Genomic DNA, 21,362 nt, shown 5'->3' with positions numbered 1-21,362 from the left:
ATACACATGCACATCAGTGTCCTCTGCAAACACTATTTGGAACTATACTGGATGGGGGGAATTAAATGATTAAGATCAACAAATGACAAATTATAGAGGCTCACAGTTTGGAATGGAATAGTCACAATTATTTTTTTCCACTATTTTAAGAGTTAGGGCTAGAAACCCTCTGCACTTTTCAACTTTAAAACCCATTATATATTTACTATCCAAATGTTACATCAATGAAGTTGATGTGCAAATAATGTATAAACAACAGATGAGCATTTCTGCTGAACTACTGATATTACAAGATTAAGATGCAACACCAGTCAGTTTAAACTGGACCAGTCAATGCCTGGCATACAGCATATTTCACTGCGTTATTTCAAAGCTACAATTTACATATCACTTTGAGCTCCACGATTTACCAGAGTTTGCAAAAGCAGATACATCCAAACCTTCGCCATTGCTGCACTGTTCATACAAAGTCTGAAATTTAAAAAAGCAAAATAGATCATTAGTTGGTGCCTTCTTTCAAATCTCTCTTCAAAACTCATATAGCATTTGGCTCTTCATCCTCAACTAAAGCCCAAGTATACCTATTTGCACTTGCCCGTATTAACTGTGTTTCTTTCTCCATTTGCTATCATTTCTTCTCCATTCTATTCACAATCTGCCCCACTGCTGAAATTTAGGTAAGCTCACTGGGATAGGGATTTTTTTGCTTATGCAAATTAGCAATATACCATGGATACTGATGTAGAGATGTACAATTTGGGATTTTGCCAAAATCGTGGAGAATTTTTCCATTGTTCCATAAACTGTTTACACAAGATAAAAAAGCCTCCTATGGAAAAACATTATCATGCTGTCTATTGTCCAATAAGTCGCATCTTGTGTGATAGACCCCAGGAAGACAAGACATGGACCGATATACCTATTCTATGCCTAAAACAGGTATGAACAGGTTGGAAACATGGGGCCTCTGAATATTTTATTTTAGGACTGCCATCTGATTTTAATTGTTGCAACATGTTTCTTAGAAGACTGGGTAATTCAAGCATCTTCCCTATTTCTGGATCTGTACAGCTGCATGCATTCGGTATTAGCCAGCCCCATGTACTGAGTAGTAGCAGAAAGTGCAGGGAGTAACAGATCATGTAAACATACTGCAGATGAACTAGGTAATGGAAGATCTCAAATTCTCTTTCTTTAAGATCCATTATTTAATCAGCAATCCATTCCCGGATCCTTTATTTCTAGCATTTTCTTCACTACAACTCAATTCTACTACCACACAATTCCGTTCCTCACTGGCAATTTTTTTACATTCTGAGAATACATCTTTCTTCTGTCCAAAAAAGTACTAAATGCTTATTACAAATATGAAGCTGCCTATACTAGTGGTATGAATTTACTTACCCTAGCAGCTCTACTAATGGAGTTAGGAGAGTTCAGGCCAATAAGATGACCAAGAATACGTTTCATTTCCTCTGTTGTTCCTTTTGTATCCCCTAAAGATTTAAGATTAACATAACAAAAAAATAATATATTTATTTCCTGCCTCTTCTAAAAAAAATCTTGAGGCCTAGAATATTACTACTGGTTTAATAAAAAAGGGGGGTATTAAACACACTACAACAGATTCTCATCATAGTAACCCAACTTGTTATCCTCAAAAAACACTATCCACCAAATGCCACTTGAAATGAACTGCCTCTCAGGATCTGTGTGAAGCAAGCAAAAAAGGTATCTTTGCACACCCTCTGGAATTCCATTCCTTAATGTAGGGGCTACAAACAGAAATGTTTGGAACCACAGTGGCAACATGTGACCCACTCAAACAGAGGGATTGTCCAGGAGAAGGTGAACAGAAGACCTCAATTCCTATCTGGGTTCATACAGGGAGAGGCTATCATTTACATTTTAAAAATTCATAATTAGCCCACACACCACTTTCGTCCATAACATTCTGGTGAAGGTAAACAAACTGCAATATTAATTTCATAACAGCTATTTAAGTTACCTGTTTGTGAATTGGCTTGAATATGCACATAAGGATGAATCAACAATTCAGAGACTGATATTCTTTGTTTAGGATCCCTTACTAAACAGCGCTGAGGGGAAGTCACAAAACAAACAGAATTAGAATGTTTAGCCTCCAAAGAGAGATGGTCATTTCCTTATATCTACAAATAGCTTGTTTTTTATGTTTTAAGGAGAAAACAGTGTTGCACTTACCTGTAACTGATAATAATAATAATTTATTAATACAGTCACTGACCAGCAAAAACAAACAACCAAACAAGCAAACAAGAACAGCCACAATAGATAATATGAAAACCACAACAACAGCTACATTGCTGTTGTTCATTGAGTAGTCTTCTGTGCAGGCACACATGGGAACTGCGCATGCGCAGGCCGGCCACAGAGCTTGTAGAAGAATCGGCTCCATAGGAGTGCTCCCCTTCTCTCCATCCGTGCCCTAGCCTTAACGGCTTTTCCCATCCAAAATGACACATGACGCAGGGGTAGGGGAGCACTCTTCCCTCAATTTTCCATTTACCATCTCAGAGAGGTCACAGCGAGTGGAGTGACAGCCCACAGCGGGGACAGGAGGGATGAATGTGTGCATGCACACAAGACCACTTGATGAACAACAATTACAGGTAAGTGCAACACTGGACAGTTGAATCTCAAGGATGAATATCAATACGGCTCCAACAGTGTCGGAAAAGTGAGGACAATGGAAGACGACCTCCAGTGTCAAGGTGACTTCAGGGGCAATCGGTGCCGACACTCGTACAATGTCGAATCCTTGGAACTGGCTGGAACGGTTCTGGACATCTTTGAACTGGCAGATTTGTCCTTCGAGGAGGCTCTCCAGGGTCTTAGGCAGAGGTCTTTCACCTCACCTACTTGCCTAGTCCCTTTAACTGGAGATGCTGGGGATTGAACCTGGGACCTTCTGCATGCCAAGCAGATACTCTACCACTGAGCTACAGCCCTTTCGAAGTGAAAAACTTTGCCGGAACACGATCCAAAATAGAATAACTCAACAAAAAGACAGCAATCACCTCAGAGGGCAACCGCTAGAAACCACAAAGCTCAAAGTAAGTCCTCTCATCGCAGTGGCAGAAAGAGAACTGAGGGAAGAGTGCTCCCCCGCCCCTCCGTCACATGTTCTTTTGGGCAGGAAACACCATTAAGGCTAGGCTGTAGACAGAGGAAGGGGGAGCACTCCTATGGAGCGGATTATTCTTGAAGCTTTTCAGTTGATCTTCTGTGGCCGGCCTGCACTTGTGCAGTTCCCATGTGGGACTGCACAGAAGCCACGAATATGAACAGGTATACCTACTGAAAGTACTATGTTCAATTTATTTAGTTCCTATAGCAAGACTCACTGTGTAGATTTAAAGCTGGCCCTATTTCACACATATATTGGGCATTAGTAATGGTAGATACTTTGAACAGAGGTAGGGCAAGGTATACTAGAATGTAGTTACTCTGTCACTTTACAGATAGCAAGATATTAAAAAATCTGTCATTATCAGAATAGCAAGACATTATCTAATAATATTAAATAATGGATATCCCAACTTCCTGCTTCTTCTACACCATCTCTGTAGTATCTACTATTGTCAATGAAACCAAGACAACCACAGAGGGAGACAGATAACCTCCCTAGGGAGGAAGTTCCAAAGTTTGGGTGCCATAATGGAAAAGGCCCTTTCTTGATTCGCCACTCATCTAGTCTCAGATGGTAGGCAACAACTGAAACAGGGCCTCCAAGGATGACCGGAATGAGTAGGTAGGTTCATATAGGAGAAGGCAGCCCTCAAGGTATGTTGTCCCCAGGCCATACAGGACTTTTAAGGTCAATGCCAGCACCCTGAATTGAGCCCAGAAGTAAACAAAGCCAGTGTAGGTGGAACAAGACCGAAGTGATAGGGTCCCTACGACCCACTCTAGTCAACGCTCTGGCCACAGCATTCTGTACCAATTGTAGCTTCCGGACAGTCTTCAAGGGCAGCCCCATATATAGTGCATTGCAGTAATCTAGATATCACCAGGGTAGGCAGATATTTTCTGTCCAGGAAGGGCTGCAGCTGGCTCACCAGCCAAAGCTACTGAAAGGCACCCCTGGCCACCACTGCCACCTGTTTATCCAAAAGGAGGGCCAGGTCCACGAGCACCCCCAAGCTAAGAACCAGCTCCTTTAGGGGGAATGCAACCCCATCCAGAACAGGGGATAACTAATTTCCTGTGCCAGGTATCCCACCACCAGTTACACCTCCATTTTGATGTGATTATATTTCAGCTTGTTAGCCCTAATCCATTCCAAGACTGCCTCCACGAATTAGGCACTGCATTACTTATATCATGATTAATATAAAAGTGATTACAAACCAGATCGAGTTGCTCAGTTTAAATTGTATACCGTATATACTCGTGTATAAGCCGAGTTTTTCAGCCCAAAAAGAGGGCTGAAAAAACCAAACTCGGCTTATACGCGGATCAATACGGTAGGAGGGGGGAGGGAGGGAAGGAGGGAAGAGGAACTTACCGCTGCCACCGCCGCCGGCCCGCATGCCTTCTGTGTGGTTTGGAAGCGGCCAGCGGGGCCTGCCTGCGCTCAGGCAGGGTCCTGCCGCCTCCCCCGCTGCCGGCTCACGCGCCCTCTGGGCGGCCTGGAAGCGGCCAGCGGGGCTTGCCTGCGTTCAGGCAGGGCCCCGCCGCCGCCCCCGCTGCCGGCTCGCGTGCCCTCTAAGCGGCCTGGAAGCGGCCAGCGGGGCCTGCCTGCGCTCAGGCAGGGCCCCGCCGCCGCCCCCGCTGCCGGCCCGCGCGCCCTCTAAGCGGCCTGGAAGCGGCCAGCGAGGCCTGCCTGCGCTCAGGCAGGGCCCCGCCGCCGCCCCCGCTGCCGGCCCGCGCGCCCTCTAAGCGGCCTGGAAGCGGCCAGCGGGGCCTGCCTGCGCTCAGGCAGGGTCCTGCCGCTGCCCCCGCTGCGGGCTCGCGCGCCCTCTGGGCGGCCTGGAAGCGGCCAGCGGAGCCTGCCTGCGCTCAGGCAGGGCCCCGCCGCCGCCCCCGCTGCCGGCCCGCGCGCCCTCTGGCGGCCTGGAAGCGGCCAGTGGGGCCTGCCTGCGCACAGGCAGGGCCCCGCCGCCACCGGCTCCAGCGCTGGGAGGGCTCCGCTGCCGCCTCCAGCTGATCAGAGGGCCTCCTCCTCCCACCTCTCCCGGTAAGTTGGGGGTTCAGGGGCTCTTCCCCCTCCCCCCCAGGGTGTCGCTGGGGTCGGGGTGGGTCTGGAGGGCCCGGGAGGGGGTGGCACTGGGGTCGGTCTGGAGGGCCCGGGGGGCCGGCCGAGAGGGCGACCCATTGTATAAGCCGACCCTCGGCTTATACGCGGGTGCCTAATTTTTCCCCATTTTGGGGGTGAAATTAGGCACCTCGGCTTATATGCGGGTTGGCTTATACACGAGTATATACGGTACACATATTCTCTTGTTACCAGACTACATGTATCTATTTAGTTAATTTATTTTAATATAATATTATAAATTAATTAAATTAGTATACAATTTGTGTTAACTAAGACCTGGCTCTAACATATCAAGGAGAAGGGCTGTAGTTGAGATAGGAGGAGGGAAGAAAGTCAGCACAGACCAGGGATCTCCAATAGGTAGCTTGAGAACTGCTGCGAAGTAGATTGTGAATCCCCTAGAAGACCCAGTTTTTATTTCATGGGATTTTTCTCTGTGGTGCTTAGCTAATAAGCATAATTTCTGTGCTTTTCCTAGACTATGCTCTATCTGTGCGACAGAACAAAACTTGGTAACATGCTCTGGGGGAACAGAAGGGGGAGTCACTCAGGATATTTTTCATTACTAAGAAGTTGCTCTCATTAAAGAAAACATTGGAGACCCCTGGTATAGATAATTTGTCATAAATGATTAAAAAGTCAGAAATTAAATTACATTTAAGATTGTATGGCAACCACACTGCACTCATACAGATTACCTTTAAGACATCCTGGAGATCTTTTTCCGCAATGTCAGGAAACACTATTTTATAACTAGGATCAATTATGGCATGAAGTTTTGTGATATGATTTGTTATGTGTTGAAATGGAGTTCTCCCGTACGTCATACAAAATAAAATGCATCCCAATGACCACACATCATTTTTGGGGCAGATCTAAAAACAAAATATTCCTCAGACAATTAGTACCATCACTCATTGCTATAGAATATAACCTATCTAATTCAACAAAATATCACTTAAGCAACAAGAAGAAATTATAAAACTTGATCATTATAAAACTTGATCATCACCTTTTGTGATGATATATACTACACAAGAAATACACCCGTCAGGTGTATCAATTTGCTCACTGGAAGTCAAACAACTATAAAAGAATTTTAGAAATAAAAATAATGATCCTTTCAAATGGCTTTTCAAAACAACCATGTTACAATGACTAGAACATGTGGTTCATAAAACATGTCTAAGAAACCAATGTAGTGGAAGTAGCAAACATGAGAATGTTCTGTCATAGCTCAGAGTATAAACAGAACCATGAATCTAACCCAATAGATCAGAGGTCTTCAACGTGGTACCCATAGGTGCCATGGTGCCCGCCAACACCTTTTCTGCCATCCACCAAATGTTTTGGGGAAGTGGATGGATCCAACTAGGGCTTTTTCCAGCAAGGCTTCTGGTTGGCTGTGCAGATTTTTAAAAATGTTGCTTTGGCAGCAGCTGCCACCACAACACAAGGATCTGAACTGTGTGACTGTGGCAATCATTTTGTGGCTGGCTCCACCTCCTGTGGCAGCCATTTTGTTACTGTGCGCACCCTGCTGTGTCAGAATTCCAAATGTGCCAGCAGGCTCAAAAGGACCTCTACACTAGGATGATCTGTATTTAAGCCTGCCTAGTCCCGACAGCTTTTACACTTACAATTATTTCTCCCAACATCAGCAAGATCCAGTTGGCTTCAACCCAAATACTCTTTGTGAATTTATACAGTGTATGTGTACTGAACGCACAATGTAGCAAGAATCTCCAGTGACATGGATTTCAGATGTCAAAATGGGTCCCCTCAGGACATTAAACCAAGTACTTTAGGTGCAAGTATCTAAAAGCAGGAACCATTTTGGGGTTCCAAGAATGCCTGCAATAAACCTGGATTCTTCCTGTTTACAGTCTTAGTGTCCTTAACCTCGGAAACTGGAATGGGAAACAGTTTCAACTGTCCAGGCCCCTGAAAGATCTTACTGTCACCCTCAATTTGCCTGGAGTCATGGACACTTGATGCCAGGGCTCTTTGCCTTCAGCATCTTCCTGCACTTGCACGTAGAATGAAAAATGTCCCATTTAGAAGATCCTGCCCAGTGTGGGCTTTGGTATTCTACTTGCCTATCCTGGGAATTTACCTTTTCCTATGCATGGCATTCTTGAACTGACAGCTGGATGAATGATACCACCTTGCCCCCCTCCCCGCTGCAGAAGCAACTCTGGTTCTTAGGGACTGAGTTTGTTAGCTTCTGCTATAGTCCTGAATCCTAGTCCACCTTCTGACTGGGATATAAATACTCAAAGAACTCCATTCCAAGTCGTATATGACGAAAGGAGCATGGACTCTTCAAAGCTTATACCCGGGAAATCTTATTGGTCTCTAAGGTGCCACTGGACTCACATCTAGCTGTTTGACTGGATTTGGGGGCTCTCCTATTGAAATACAAGTAGCATTAGATTACTTGGCGAGTGGAAGGGAGCAAGCTTGCTTTGGTTCCTCTACCTTGGGACTCATTTCTTACTAGCAATGGAGACCTTGGACCTGGAACAAGTACCCAGAGCTAGAAGTTCTGGATAGGCAGTATCGTTAAAAGCACTTTCTTCTTGGACTGCCCAAGTCTGCACAGCTGCCCTTTTATCTCTATGTTAAAGATCCAGCTAAAACTCAGTAAAGACGTCTCTTCAGCGATGGAGGACAAAAATATTTCACACTCCTGAATGTGGGTTTGCTTATGTTTGCCACTGCACAAGATCCATGGATAGTTCCTGACTTTATACCATGGTTTATTTCAGCTGTGCTGTTTATTCAAAATAGCTGTTGCATGCCTAGGAACCGTGACAGTAATGTGTTGCACGGGTCCAGCATTTCACCTTGTAAACAGAGCACTCCCACTTCTGTACTTGGCAGTCAGGCTATTACCAGCCACACTGTGACAACATTTGAGACCTCTTCTTCCATTTCTAACTAACCACAAAAAAGGAAAAGGGAAGAGGAGCGAAGGAGGAATGCCTAAGTGTTATTTTTTGTTGGAGAGGTGGAAACGGCATGTGAAACGGCTTTGGTTTTATAAATATTAGCACAGGGTATGTTTAATCCATTTGAACTCGAGAGAGAGCGGTACTGTACACTCTACCACTGAGTCCACTGAATTCTTTTCTTGTTTTCCCTGTTGTGTCCTCTTTGCTGGTATGTAAGTTATTGTGTCCTGAAGGTCTATGTGCTATTGGAGGACCTAAAGCTGGCTAATGCTTTTTGTGAATCCTGTTGTTGAATGCAACTCTGCATGTGGAAGTCTGGATTATTTCCCCAATTTGGTTAATACGTATCCCCAGTAGCTATGCTGAAGCTGATCTATAGCTGACTATATGGGTGTAATTCTGGCTCTACTATTTGTGAGGTGCTTCTTTATGCTGCAGATTGGTAGCTGCAACTTTTATTTTATCATTAAATACATGCTAGAAGGAGCAGCTGATCACACTTATTATGTTCCTTTTCCTTCACAAAATCCCCACCAGTAAGTTGTTCCGTTTAGCATCAAAAAGAGAAAAAGGAAGAACTGGGGACCAACAACCACCTCAGGGTTGTGTGTGTGTGTTTTTAATAGCACCACAATAGCTCTGTCAGCTAAACTCACAAAGCTAGACTAATATGCCGATGTGAATTAGGAAGGCCAAGTAACCATTCCGCTATTTCTTTCTTTGAGAAAGTTACTAGAAGAAAAATTGTCATTGGCTTTTCCACCTTATCAAAACAGCAAAATCAAGTCTTTCCTCTCTTATGTGCAACAAAGAGCTTTCATACCAATAGAAAACAGATAATGCTTACTATAAACCAAGAAGGTGAATCATACTGAGGCACGACTTTCATATCATAGGAGAGTCAGTCAGAATATTTTGGTTTACAAAAGAAGCTATGAATCTCACCCACAAGCTCATTCAGTGACCTTGGGCATGCCACTGTTACTCAGCCTCAGTTCCACATGGACTACCTTACAGGATTTTTGTATTGCCAAAATGAAGTATAAGAAGACACTCTGATGTCTAAATATTACATTTTGGCCAACAACACAGTTTTATGAGTTTGTAAGGAAACTTGCTGTACTGAATTTCAACAAGTTGTATTACTGATTTCTAGTCATTGCAACAGGGGTTTCATCTTTTTACAAAATTGCACATTATAGTAGTAAAAGGAAGGATTATATTTTATTTGAAGGGTTTCCCCAACTCTTAAAATTATGCTATTTTGATCAAAATCCCATCCACATTTAAATATATGAAAAAAACTCAACTTATTGCTTTTAAGATAGCACATTAGCCTCACATTCTAGTTTTTCCAACTAAATATTTCCCTTAGATTGACTCTTCCCTCCTAGCCGGTCTTAAATGTCTACCTTTAATATTTGGTGCTGTCCATACACCACCACCGCACCTCAACATTCAGGACATTCTGACTGTTTTATTCCCACCAAAAAAAGTGAAAGATAATGAAAATTTTACCCTTTCAATAAGGATGAGAATATTTTACCTTTGATCTTGGTTTTCCATTTTCTGCACAAGATGACATATCTTTGATTGCCTCTGGTGACATATAGTTAACTGTGCCAACCTAACAACATAAAAAATAGGGTTAAATACACTTAAACAATTATATATTAAAGTATTCAACTTCAAGTTTCCTTTTGAAAGTTTATACTAACGAGGGCTCAGAAAACCAATGTCTCTAAAATCACAATTTTAATATAGGTTGGGCTAAGCAGAGAAGATATTAGCAGAGTTCTATATTAGACCTTCTGAAAAACAGGGTTAGACTTATCTGTGACTGTTGCTCATCGAGGATCTGCTATGCAGGCACACATTGGGACTGTGCATGAGCAGGTATGCACTGGAGAGGTTATTCAGCTAAAAAACCCACCAGGGGTGCTATATGTTGGAGCCACACTAAACCGCTCCCACGTAAACGGTAACATGCTCTGACATGATCGCACCCCTTTCTTCCAGTTCTTCCTGAGCTGCCGAGGCCCGAACTAAAAGTAACAAGCGAGCTCACAGGAGGGGACTGTACAGAAGATCCTCAATGAACAACAGTGAAGTGCAACCCTGTTTTCATCTTCGACCTTCTGTGCAAGTCCCACATTGGGAGTCTAACAAGCTACTCACCAGGAGGTGGGATGATACGCTCATCGAAGGCTCACTTGAATAGGGAACAAAGCACCACCTTGCCCACTTGCATGTCTCTTCTGGCTTGTGGATCCAGTGTGTCGTGTCAGACGAATGTGCTGGCAGAAGACCAAGTTGCAGTTCTGTATATTTCCGACAGAGGAACTCTGTCAAGGAAAGCCACAGACGAGGCTGGCCCTCTAGTCAAATGGACATGCACATGCAGTGGGCAGGGAAGCTTAGCCTGGGCATAGCAAAGCTTGGTGTGACAATCCATCTGGAAAGAGGCCCTCCTACCCTTATTAGGGCCAGCATAGCATACAAAGAGGGCCACATCTTTTCTGAATGCACAAGATCTTTTCAAGTAAAACAATAAAGCCCTTCTTAAATCTAGGGTACGAAGTGTCCTTTAATTCTCTGACGTCGATGAGGGGAAAACACCATCCTGTGATAGGTGAAACTCTAGGCAGGAAGTGGGCACTAGATAGCAAGACCAACCTCTCTTCAGATAACTTCGGGAAAGGAGGGTCCAATCTTAGGGCAGCCAAATCGCTGACCCTTCTGGCCGAAGTAATGGTTACTCAAAAACAAACGTTCATGGACAGCAGGGACAGTGTGCAAGAGGCCAAAGGTTCAAAGGGCTTAAACATCAAACCCGACAGGGCCACTGAGAGTGACCACTGAGGAATGAGTGCGGGTCTAGATGGGTATGCATTAAAGAGGCTTTCAAGAAAGTGTTTGGAAAGCTTATTGGTTTCTCTCCATGTGCTTGGTCTTAAGTTTGGACTCATATGCAAGTGGTTCGGGCGCATAACTCGGAACTGTTGGAAATTGCAAATGCGACCAGCACTGTTGGGGCTCAGATCTCTGTACCGACAAAACCTAAAGGGCAAGGAGATGAGTAACGAAGCAACCAAATCCATCGATGAAGAAGAGCTCACTGAAACAACCTACTCCTTCAGTGGCAAAAAAAAGGAACTGAGGGAAAGGTGTTTGATCGCATTGGAGCGCATGACCATTTAGGCAGGATCGGTTCAGCGCAGCTCTGACACATAGTCCCCCCTGGTGGGGTTTTTAGCTGAATAATCTTTCCATGGCATGCGCAGTCCCAATGTGTTGGCTGCACAGAGAACTCACACCTTACTTTTTTATCCTACACATCCTTACTGTTTTATCTTCCACATGAAGCCAGCTGGGTGACCTTGGGCTAGTCACAGCTCTTAGAGCTCTCTCAGCCCCACCTACCTCACAGGGTGTCTGTTGTGGGGAGGGGAAGGGAAGGTGATTGTAAGCTGGTTTGATTCTTCCTTAAGTGGTAGGGAACGTCAGCATATAAAAAACAACTCTTCTTCTTTTCTTTCAGCAGAGGCAGTTGCAGGCTTGAATCCCTACATCTTCACTTAGGAAACCATGAGCACTGATTGTGAGTAGGCCTATGAGTTGTATGACATGCAAAATTCTTTGCATTTCTCCTGCTGATGTTTTACCTGCCTTCCCCCTTTAGGAGAACACTAAAACTCATCTCAGGCAACCACAGTTCCAATAATCATGTACACCTCTCTACATGAAGATCAAAAAAACTGTGCAAGGACTATTGTAGATGTTTCTGGAAACCAAAGGAAAATGGACAGGCTTACAGAAACATCTAAAGGGCAGGGGTTAAACAAAAAGTAATTTCATGGTTCTGAGATCTGAAGAAACTGCCATGTAAGATTTTGGCTGCAATTTGGGGTTGCCTGTGCAATCTCAAACCACAATGCCCAGGCCAGCCAAAATGGTAGCTGACATCTCATAAGGTAGAATGAGATTTTGGAGCTTTTAAACTATTTTTGGGCTTCATTGCACACACACACTTTGGAAATGAGGGGGACTGCAAGCAGGAGACAGGAAAGATGGTGCAAATAAGAGCTGAGAGGGCTGCGAGGAAGAGTGGGAGAGGAGTGCCAAGAGGGGATGGGAGATAAAAACGGCAATGGCTAGAAGGGGAAAGAAGGAAGCAGAAACAAATGTAGAAGAGAGAGTGAAAACAAGAGGAGGGGGAAGATGGGATTTCCCCTTACTCATGGGTCTATATAGGTCCCTTGGTTGCATCTTATTAATGGGTTCTTGTGTTATGCCCTAAACTGGATAGCCCAGGCTAGCATGATCTTGTCAGATCTCAAAAGCTAAGTAGGGTCAGCCCTGGTCAGTATTTGGAAGAAAGACCACCAAGGAATACCAGAGTCATGACACAGGCAGGCAATAGCAAGTCACCTTTTGAAAACCCATGGGGTCGCCATGAGTCAGCTGTAACTTGACGGGGGAAAGAAATCACCTCCCCCAATGGTAAGCTTTACTCACCTGTGAATCTTTCAGAATGCTAGTCACATCTGGTTGCATTTGGTTTGCAATGCCAAAATCTATTAATTTTAGCATTCCATCCACTAGCAGAAAGTTTGCTGGTTTCAGATCACTATGAACAATACCTGTAAAATATGAATTGTTTGAATTAAGTATGCAGTTTCAGAGTTAATTGCCTGTAAAGCATATATTTATTCTGTTCTCACTCATCATCTGTACTTGTACATGAGAATAGAAGCATATTTCTAGTTCCTATTGCATAACGCAGCTAGAACAGGGTGGCAGGAAGCCATTCAGGAGTAACCAGTCACTCTTCAAGCAATTCTCTGCCTCTCCTTCAGTGCCATGGTGATCGCTTCCTTATCCTCCTTATCCACAGCAGCTTCTCTCCACTTTTTCATGAAAGAGAAGGAAGAACACACATGCACATTTGCTCTGGTTGGCAGACCACGAGCACACTTTCCCTTTTGTGTCTCCTTAACTTTCATGCATGCATACAATAGAGTTGGCAGCAAGCCTGGAGGAAAATGTCCTGTCTCTTTAATTAGAGCCTTAATGTATGGGAAATTGGCAGCTGAAGTTTTTCATGGCATGGAGGTAAATAATATCACATTAAGCGTCTTAAAGGGATAGGACATTTTTATTTATATTTATTTCCTTCATGTATATTCCACCTTTCTCATCAAGGGGGAATCCCAAAGGCGCTTACATCCATTTTCCTCTCTTCCGTTTTATCCTCACAACACTGTGAGCTACTTTAGACTGAGTGTGTACAACTGGTCCAAGGTCACCCAGCAAGCCTCTGAGTTGAGTGGGGTTCTCAGCCTGAGGCTCCCAGTTAGAGCCTGAGGCTCTAACCTGTATGCATCACAGCCTCTCCAAGCAGTTGTCAACCCCAAGCGCACCTTCTTGCTCTGGATAGCAAAGGAGCATGCTAGTATCTCTTTCTTCTTGCATCAAAGCTGCTCTCTGCATCTTCCCGGGGCGGGGGGGGGGGGAGAGATAACTGTATATTTTTCCCTTCCAGGCAAATTACAATTGGAGGGTGGTGGCAATTTGTTTTGCGAAAACAGCAGACAAAAGATTTCCTCACCTAAGCACTGCGGACCTGCTTTGAAATGCTGTAATTTTTGTACAAGCCTCCTTTTGTGATTAGCTCCACCAACCAGATCTCCATTTTGTGACTGCTCGCAACCAAGGCTCTTGAAAAAAAAAAAAAGTTCCTAGAAACATAACGTCTGCCTTCACCTGAGCTAGAAAACATTTAGGAACAAACTTCCAAATAATCAAGAGGTAACACCAAATGCTATGCTTAAATGTTCCTAGGTGGTTGTAAAACTCATTGACAGTAGCAGCAGTATGGAAAAACTTTTAACAGAGGTTCTTCTTGTAATTCTGTTTATGGTATACTGATGTAAATGCCTAATAAAGGTAATGATGATGATGATGAGGTTCTTCTTGAATTCATATACTTGCAGCTTGTTAATTCAATGAAGTACACATATTTTTAACTTTTGGTAGGTTTCAGGCAATAACTTGCTTTGTTTTAATTATGAGTATGTACTTAGTAACAAGGTACCTTACATTCTATGTGAACAGTCTTCCTTGTTGGAATCTGCCCGGAACTACCTCATGGATTAATTTTAAAAAAAAAAAAAAACCAATGACGTTAGCTGCATTACAGGTAGAGCTGGAGCCTAGTTTGCAGGCGGATGGTGCAGACGGCAGGAGCAAGACATGTATAGGCTGGTGAGCTGAACTGCCTAGAGTCAGCTTAGGGAGTAAGGGCTTTGATGAACGTTTGCTCTTAGCTTCCTTTGTCCAAGCAGCTTATGGCAGACTTCTCTGAGTATTATTATCTCTTCATAGAAAAGCTGTTCTCATCCTGGGCTAAGTAAGAGCAGGGTGAACACCACACACAAAGGCAGCAACTGATCACCTGTTTGAGGGCTTGCCTCTCTAGTTTGGTGCCAACGCCCAAGCCAGCCAAGTAACCTTCCCTCTTCTCCCTCTAACATGCTCAGCTTCCACAGCCAAGGCACCTTGCCTGTGGAATGCACCCTCCTCCGCTCCAGCTGTTCACCTGGCATTGCTCTTACGAGTTTGACAGGGGAAAGTATTCTGGTTCTCCTACACATTTGATGATTAGTGAGGGCTTGCTGGATTGGAAACATTTTTGCTGTTTTGTTGAACTATTAATCTGTAAATATTTTTAAACCATGATATCAGTTATTACTTACAGCGCTATTTTTAACAACTTCTTCTGTAATGCCGTTTTAGATATTTTATTGGAGTTTTGTAATCATTTTAATCATGTAAAACACATTAACTAGCTGTTGACTTCACTCTAACACACTTCTCAAACATGATCTGCGTTATTTAATACACATATACAACTAATGCAAATTGCAGAAGACAGATATTCCTGGATATTTTACTTCAGAATTCATTTCTTTGCAAAGCAACATAAACACCCTTTCTACAGATAACTTGAAATAATAGGAGGCATTCAACAAAGAATAAAATCTACTTTGGGTACGTCTAACTTCTTTTGCTGAATGGGTCCATCCTGCTCAGAATCCAGATGCTTGTGACACATTTCAAAGGGGGTGAGGGGTGCACAGCAAGAGGCAAACCAATGTGAATTAGTGTATGCAGGATGCAGGATGCACAGTAAAACATGCTCCAAAAGACACTGCACATCTCTAGGAACGCTCTCACTTCATGCAGGGAGCAGCCTCATATCTGATTGGAAAAGTGAGAATCTCTTATATATCCGTGGGCCATTCATTGCCTAAATCATCTTGCAAGCAAGGACCACACAAAATCATTTTGTGAGCCAAATTACCACCCATATCCAAGACCTTGAGACTCAGTAAGAAAGGGAGACTAAAAATGAAGGAATATAAAGCACTTCAGAGATTGGAGACATAAATAGATTTTGATAAATACCGTGTTGATGGATGGTATGGACAGCTTCCAACATATTTTTCCAGTAGCTCTTCCTCTCCCATGGGTTAATTGTTTTTTTCTTTTTAAGCCAGCTACTAAGATCAATATTTCCACACTCCATCACCATGTAGATACTCTTCTCATTTATTTCACTGAAATAAGGTTATAAAAGTAAATATATATTCAAAGTCAAAGGTATTTATTATGGTCCACGACCAGCAAATACAGCAAAGTAAATATATATTTGAGAAAACACTTTCAGGAAAAAATGAGATCATCCTGTAAATGGAAAAAAAAAACTCACTAGTCATAAAGTCGAATAATTTTATCACTGTGTTGTTGAAGCTTATTTAAATGAACAATCTCGTTTTTATAACTTTCTATAGTCTGCTGATCCGCATCTTCCAGATTCACATATTTGATGGCACAAAGGTGCTTATTTTCATCAAGTACCTGGAATACCTGAAAAACAATCACAGGTAGTGTAGGTTTGTTAGTGTACTCGTGCAATCATAGACTGCAAAGCATGACCGAGGAAACCAAGACAGTTCCTCAAAGCACTATACCTCCCCAATTTATAGGCTGTATGCCATGATTAAAGCTGGTACTACAAAGCTAACTCCTCTTCTGTTATGAATACAGCAATCTTAGCCATATACTGAAATATTTTCCCTTGACTTAGGAAAATTCACCAACATATGCTGGGAATCCTTGGACTATAAAAGTGATCTAATACCTTAAAAATTGCATTGATCTTCCAACTGTAACACGGTTGTAATTATTTTTCTTTCAAAATTGTTCCTAGTACTTCAAACTTCAACATAAGTCAAAGAATAGTCCAGGCTCTTAGCTTCTCTTATGGATAATTAAGTTCAGTCCTTCTCCTAGGAATTAGACTGTGAACAAGGGGAGACCTCTGATACTTATGGGGGGAGGATCCCTTCCCTCTCTTACTTTCATGCCCTCCCATTGCTGCTGCTGGGCCCACCAAGATTTCCCCCACACACACTGTTGTGTACAGCTCCCAGCCCTGTGCAGCTCCCAGCCTGTTGACAGACTCGCCAAGGTTTGACCCCCCACACACACATACACTGATTGACACTGGCAAGCACTGTGCAGCTCCCAGCCTCTACCACTGGCTGCTGAGGCTTCTCTCCCCACCCCCATCAATACAATGGCAAGCCCCTTCAGACCTGTGGGGATTTGTTCCCCCCACACACACAGGCGTACCCTGCAGATGCCAGCCTATGCAGCAGGAACTGCTGTGGCTTCCAGCCATTGCTGCTGCCCAACAGAAGAGGGAGGAATGCTGTCTGCTTGTGTGCAGAGAACGCTTTTGCTTCAGAGGGATTTAAATCCCCCACTGTATTTTTAAAATCTTTTCAGATTTTTCTGCAAACCCGGGGAGTCCCCCAAGTTTGTAGAACTGTTGGTTTTTAGTCAATGTGAGCCCAATCCACAGATTTAGGTATCTGCAGCTGAGCCCACAAGCGACTAGTGGAATATAAAATATTCAGATCATCAGTCAGCAAATAAAACATCCCACCAAATTCAGTCTTGTTAAGGTTTCATTTTTAAAAAAGGTAAAGTAATACAGCATTAGTTGGCCAAGGAATATCAGGTCATCCTACATCATTTGTACAACTAGTCACCTTAGCTGCTTGTATTCATGACTTCTGTGCTACCTCACACAGGAAACAGTCATTGAATTAGACTAATTTGCAGAACTACATTTAACAGCTTACCTTACTTGACCCTCCACTGCCAATTTGTTTCAAGACAGAATACCATTTTCCTTTAATAAAAATGCATTCATTGGAAGGAGCAGAAGCTGAAACCTGAATAATAAAAAGACGTATTTTTGCACACAAACATTGTTAGATATTTAGCTACTATTCCTACCTGGTGCTTCATTTGGGTATTTCTGATGGCCTACAAACATGCATCATGTGCTATAATTAACAAAAGAAAGTGGTATGTTCTACATTACAGGAGCAGTGACATATTTTGTCACGTTTTAAACAAAACAATGAAATTTAGGAGAAGTGTCACACTATACAGCACTACCTCGTGTAAAGTTGTTTTATTTAACACTCTTCATTCTGAGTATAATTTTTTAAAATTAAATTGTGGGGGTGGGGTGCGGGATGGCAGCTCTGCAGCACAATCGGTCCAGCCGAAAGTTAATATGGCCAGGCCAAAAGTGCCACAGCCCTGCTGGAGGCAGGGCAGTCACCTCGCAAAAGTGGATCGATTAAAAGGAGCTGCAGGGCTGGCAGGGAAGGCTCTCCCAGGAGGAAGCCTCAACATGGAAAGCGAGCTGATTGGCTCCCCAAACAGATCACTGTGCAGTACTGTAGTCACATGAATCCTTTCTTTTCTCCATTTCTGATAAACGAGTAACCCACACACTGTCAAGTATATGGGCCCCAGGCTGCGAAAGGCCAGTACCTCAAAGTCAGCCTGGGACTAGTAGCCAGAACAGCTGGTGCTGTAACCTAGGCTGAGTTTCATCCCCGCACATAGCCCCAGATATGAAGAGGGCAGCTGAATTCTGCACCAGCTGAAACTTCTGAGTTCTCTTTAAGGGAAATAAGGACGGCATTTCAAAAGGGACTCCTACCGGTAAACAACTTCGTGCTTGGAATGGAGTTGTTGGAGTACAAGGATGACAATAAGAAAACTGGTTGTAAGGTGTGATCACCTTTGTCCCCAGAAGAAAATCATTATTTACGACAGGAGTGCTGAAACTGTCAAAAACATTGTTTTCATTAAATGGCTGCTGATACAGTAATAATCACACTACCACCCAAATCTCTTGCTAAGTAATCAAAATCTTGATTTCCCCCCTCCCCGAACACCAGCAGTTGAAACTGCACATGCAGCTTGCCGACAATATTTAAAGACATGCTGATTCATTAAAGGGTCTACTGTGGGATCACCATTTCCAAGCAAGCCCTCAAAAGATTTAGACTTCACGAACTCAATTTTGTCTAGTGTACGAAGTGATATTTCCTAGTTTTCATCACCATTTATTATTACTTTTGATGAATTTATTTTCCTTTAAGAATTTTAGTCCAAAATTTTAACTCCATGTACAAGATACTTCTTGGACTTCACACCGGCACTCAAACTTACATGAACTAACGGTTAAGATGTGCCCGCCATTTATCTAGTATGCAAATAACCTCTAGCTTATTTAAACTGTACCAATGCAAATGCCAACACAAATCTATTAATTTCTCTAAAATATTAAAACAGCACACGGAAAGCTACCAGGCCATGTAACTGTTCGATGTGTTGTTGCATGGTGTAGTGCCGAGAAATGCCTGACTGTTTCTCCTTGAAGTAGTCTCTGGTGGTGAAAATCTTCTGGAAACTTGAAGAACGGACTGTTCAAAACCTGGGTTTTTCTCCTACAAAATGAAGGAAAGTGTTTGCCATCAATTTTCCAGTGGCCATACACAGTACAGTTCAGAGCTACTGCACACTTATTTAACAGTATTCACTGCATCAGCCTTTGGATGTCTTTTTGTTGCCCTTTCCCTCTGAACAGCTTCAGACCCTTTGCTATTTTGAGATCAAGTTAATGCTGCATACTTAATGCTACTTGTGGAGTCTTCATTGTGCTTCACACTCAAAAGGCTTTGTCAGCCACATGTATATTGTTAAACTCTGTGGTACTAGGTAATTAATGCTCCTTCTGTAATACAAGGCTTTGGGCAGGGAGCAGGGAGAAGAAGCAGAGGCTGACTAATAGATCTAAGCTAACATTGTAATGAAGATAACAGCATCATTCTGTTGCAGAGGTCAACAGTCTTAGAAAAAGTCACCGTGTTACCATGCACTACACTCGCTAGCCAAATACTGTGAATACCAGAATACAACAATGTCTTTCAGAGATCTACTAACTATGTTACACCTTTATAACCTGCAGATTGAAAAGATGGTTCCACAATCAAGAGCTATCAGATGGTTTCTGGTTAGTGAAAAACTGGCTGGCCATGTTAGACCTCATCAGTGCTTATATACACGTACACTGACCATCACATATTAAAAAGCCAGATGGCTCAAGATAGCTTTTCACATTTCACCACTGCTGACACAGCACAGCTTGACAAGGAGTGCTAAAAACTTCACTTAAACAAAATTTTAATAATTACCTCCAAGTTCCTCTTTTGCATATCTTCAAGATGACTCCGTTTAGTTTCAGGAGGACACCTTATTATAGACTGTTCATTTTCTTTTGAGGTATTTTCGAAAGGAAGAGAACGCTGCCGTTGCTTTTCCAGACTGTCTGACTCTATGCTTCTTAGCCCTTCATGGTGTATTTCAGTTTCTGAAAACAATTTTTCATATCATTATTAAAATGGGGATGGTGGAGCCTCAGCCAATCACTTTCAAATGGTGGACTGGAACGTTGAAAAGAAAAAAGAAAAAGGACAAAGTTGGGCAGTTTATCTGACGCCCAACTGACAGAGTCGGGGACTCTTGGATGTTTGTGGGAGAAGGATTAGGATATCTGCTGGTTAAGCATGGAGTCCATGACAGCCAGTGTAACGTAGCAGTTAAGAATGTTGGACTATTATCTGCGAGACCCAGGTTCGAATCCCCACTTGTGCCATGTACGTTCGCTGGGTGACTTTCATACTCTCTCAGCCTCACCTACCTCACAGGGTTGCTGTGGAGCTAAAATGGAGGAGAGGAGAATGACGTAAGCTGCTTTGGGTCCCCATTGGGGAGAAAGGCAGAGAATGAATGAATGAATGAAATAGGGATTTTAGGGATTTTGAAGACATGTAGAGCGTGGATGCTCTTCCTGTAAAAACAGTTGAAAGTTAAAAGACTTTCTGTTTCATGTAAAAAGTCTGAATCAGTCAAACAAGAAACTTTGTAACTGTTACACTTTCTCAGGCCTCAGGCTCTCCAGTAACCTTGTTACTGTAATATTGAGAACACTGGAGGAAAGGAAAACAAAAAACCAACCCATACATACCACCGAAATAAATCTGTTTCTTTCTTAGTTGTTTTCATCAAGCCTACTGTGTGGTTCCTTCAAGCCCATAACCCCCTCAGAATAGGCCAAGTAAATGTTAGGTCAGGGGTGTCGAACTCAATTGTTACGAGGGTCGGATATGACATAAATGTCACTTGGTTGGGCCAGGCCATGTCTCGCCAGCCCAGGTGGTGGCTGGCTCGCGGGCCAGATAAGAGCTCTCAAGGAGCCGGATCTGGCCCACGGGCCTTACGTTTGACACCCCTGTGTTAGGTGGCAGTCTGAGTCCTGACATTGGCCTTACTGATGACGAGATGATGAAGTCATCCCAAAAGCAGCAATTATAAAAATCAGAAGTAGGGCATGAAATTTACATCCCTAGTTACTAGGTCTGGAGACAAGTTGTTGTCATATCATTACAGCATGACTTTTGGTGTACGCTAATAAAATTGTGCTGATCTTGGTAATGGATCTGGACTTTTAGATAGGTGGTAGAAAGGGATGTAGGAAGGATGGATGACAAGGGCAGCAATGTCCCTTAAGGGAAGGAGTGTGTTGGGAAAAGTGATGTTTTTCAGAGGCCCAAGTTACAAGACAGGAAAACAGTGACAAATCTATGTATGTGAACTTTATTTGA

The 21,362-nt window shown here is 43.1% G+C and overlaps 1 protein-coding gene across 1 annotated transcript in view; it reads right to left on the bottom strand.

The window, feature by feature from the left end:
* Positions 1–352: 352 nt before the first annotated feature.
* Positions 353–21,362, bottom strand: part of TTK (TTK protein kinase) — a 40,989-nt gene continuing 19,979 nt past the window's right edge. The window contains exons 10-21 of the mRNA XM_056856282.1: positions 19,893–20,068; positions 19,006–19,145; positions 18,353–18,479; positions 17,475–17,567; positions 16,034–16,191; positions 15,730–15,881; positions 12,778–12,902; positions 9,806–9,886; positions 6,001–6,177; positions 2,009–2,099; positions 1,405–1,496; positions 353–471 (exon numbers count right to left, since the gene is read on the bottom strand). Coding sequence (XP_056712260.1) covers positions 388–471; positions 1,405–1,496; positions 2,009–2,099; positions 6,001–6,177; positions 9,806–9,886; positions 12,778–12,902; positions 15,730–15,881; positions 16,034–16,191; positions 17,475–17,567; positions 18,353–18,479; positions 19,006–19,145; positions 19,893–20,068 — 1,496 coding nt within the window. The 3' untranslated portion in view covers positions 353–387. The remainder of the gene's footprint in view (positions 472–1,404; positions 1,497–2,008; positions 2,100–6,000; positions 6,178–9,805; positions 9,887–12,777; positions 12,903–15,729; positions 15,882–16,033; positions 16,192–17,474; positions 17,568–18,352; positions 18,480–19,005; positions 19,146–19,892; positions 20,069–21,362) is intronic.

The sequence above is a fragment of the Euleptes europaea genome, chromosome 10 (assembly GCF_029931775.1).
Source record: "Euleptes europaea isolate rEulEur1 chromosome 10, rEulEur1.hap1, whole genome shotgun sequence".
NCBI lineage: Eukaryota > Metazoa > Chordata > Lepidosauria > Squamata > Sphaerodactylidae > Euleptes > Euleptes europaea.
Note: the sequence above shows the minus strand (reverse complement) of the source record. Positions and strands in the feature narration are given on the sequence as shown.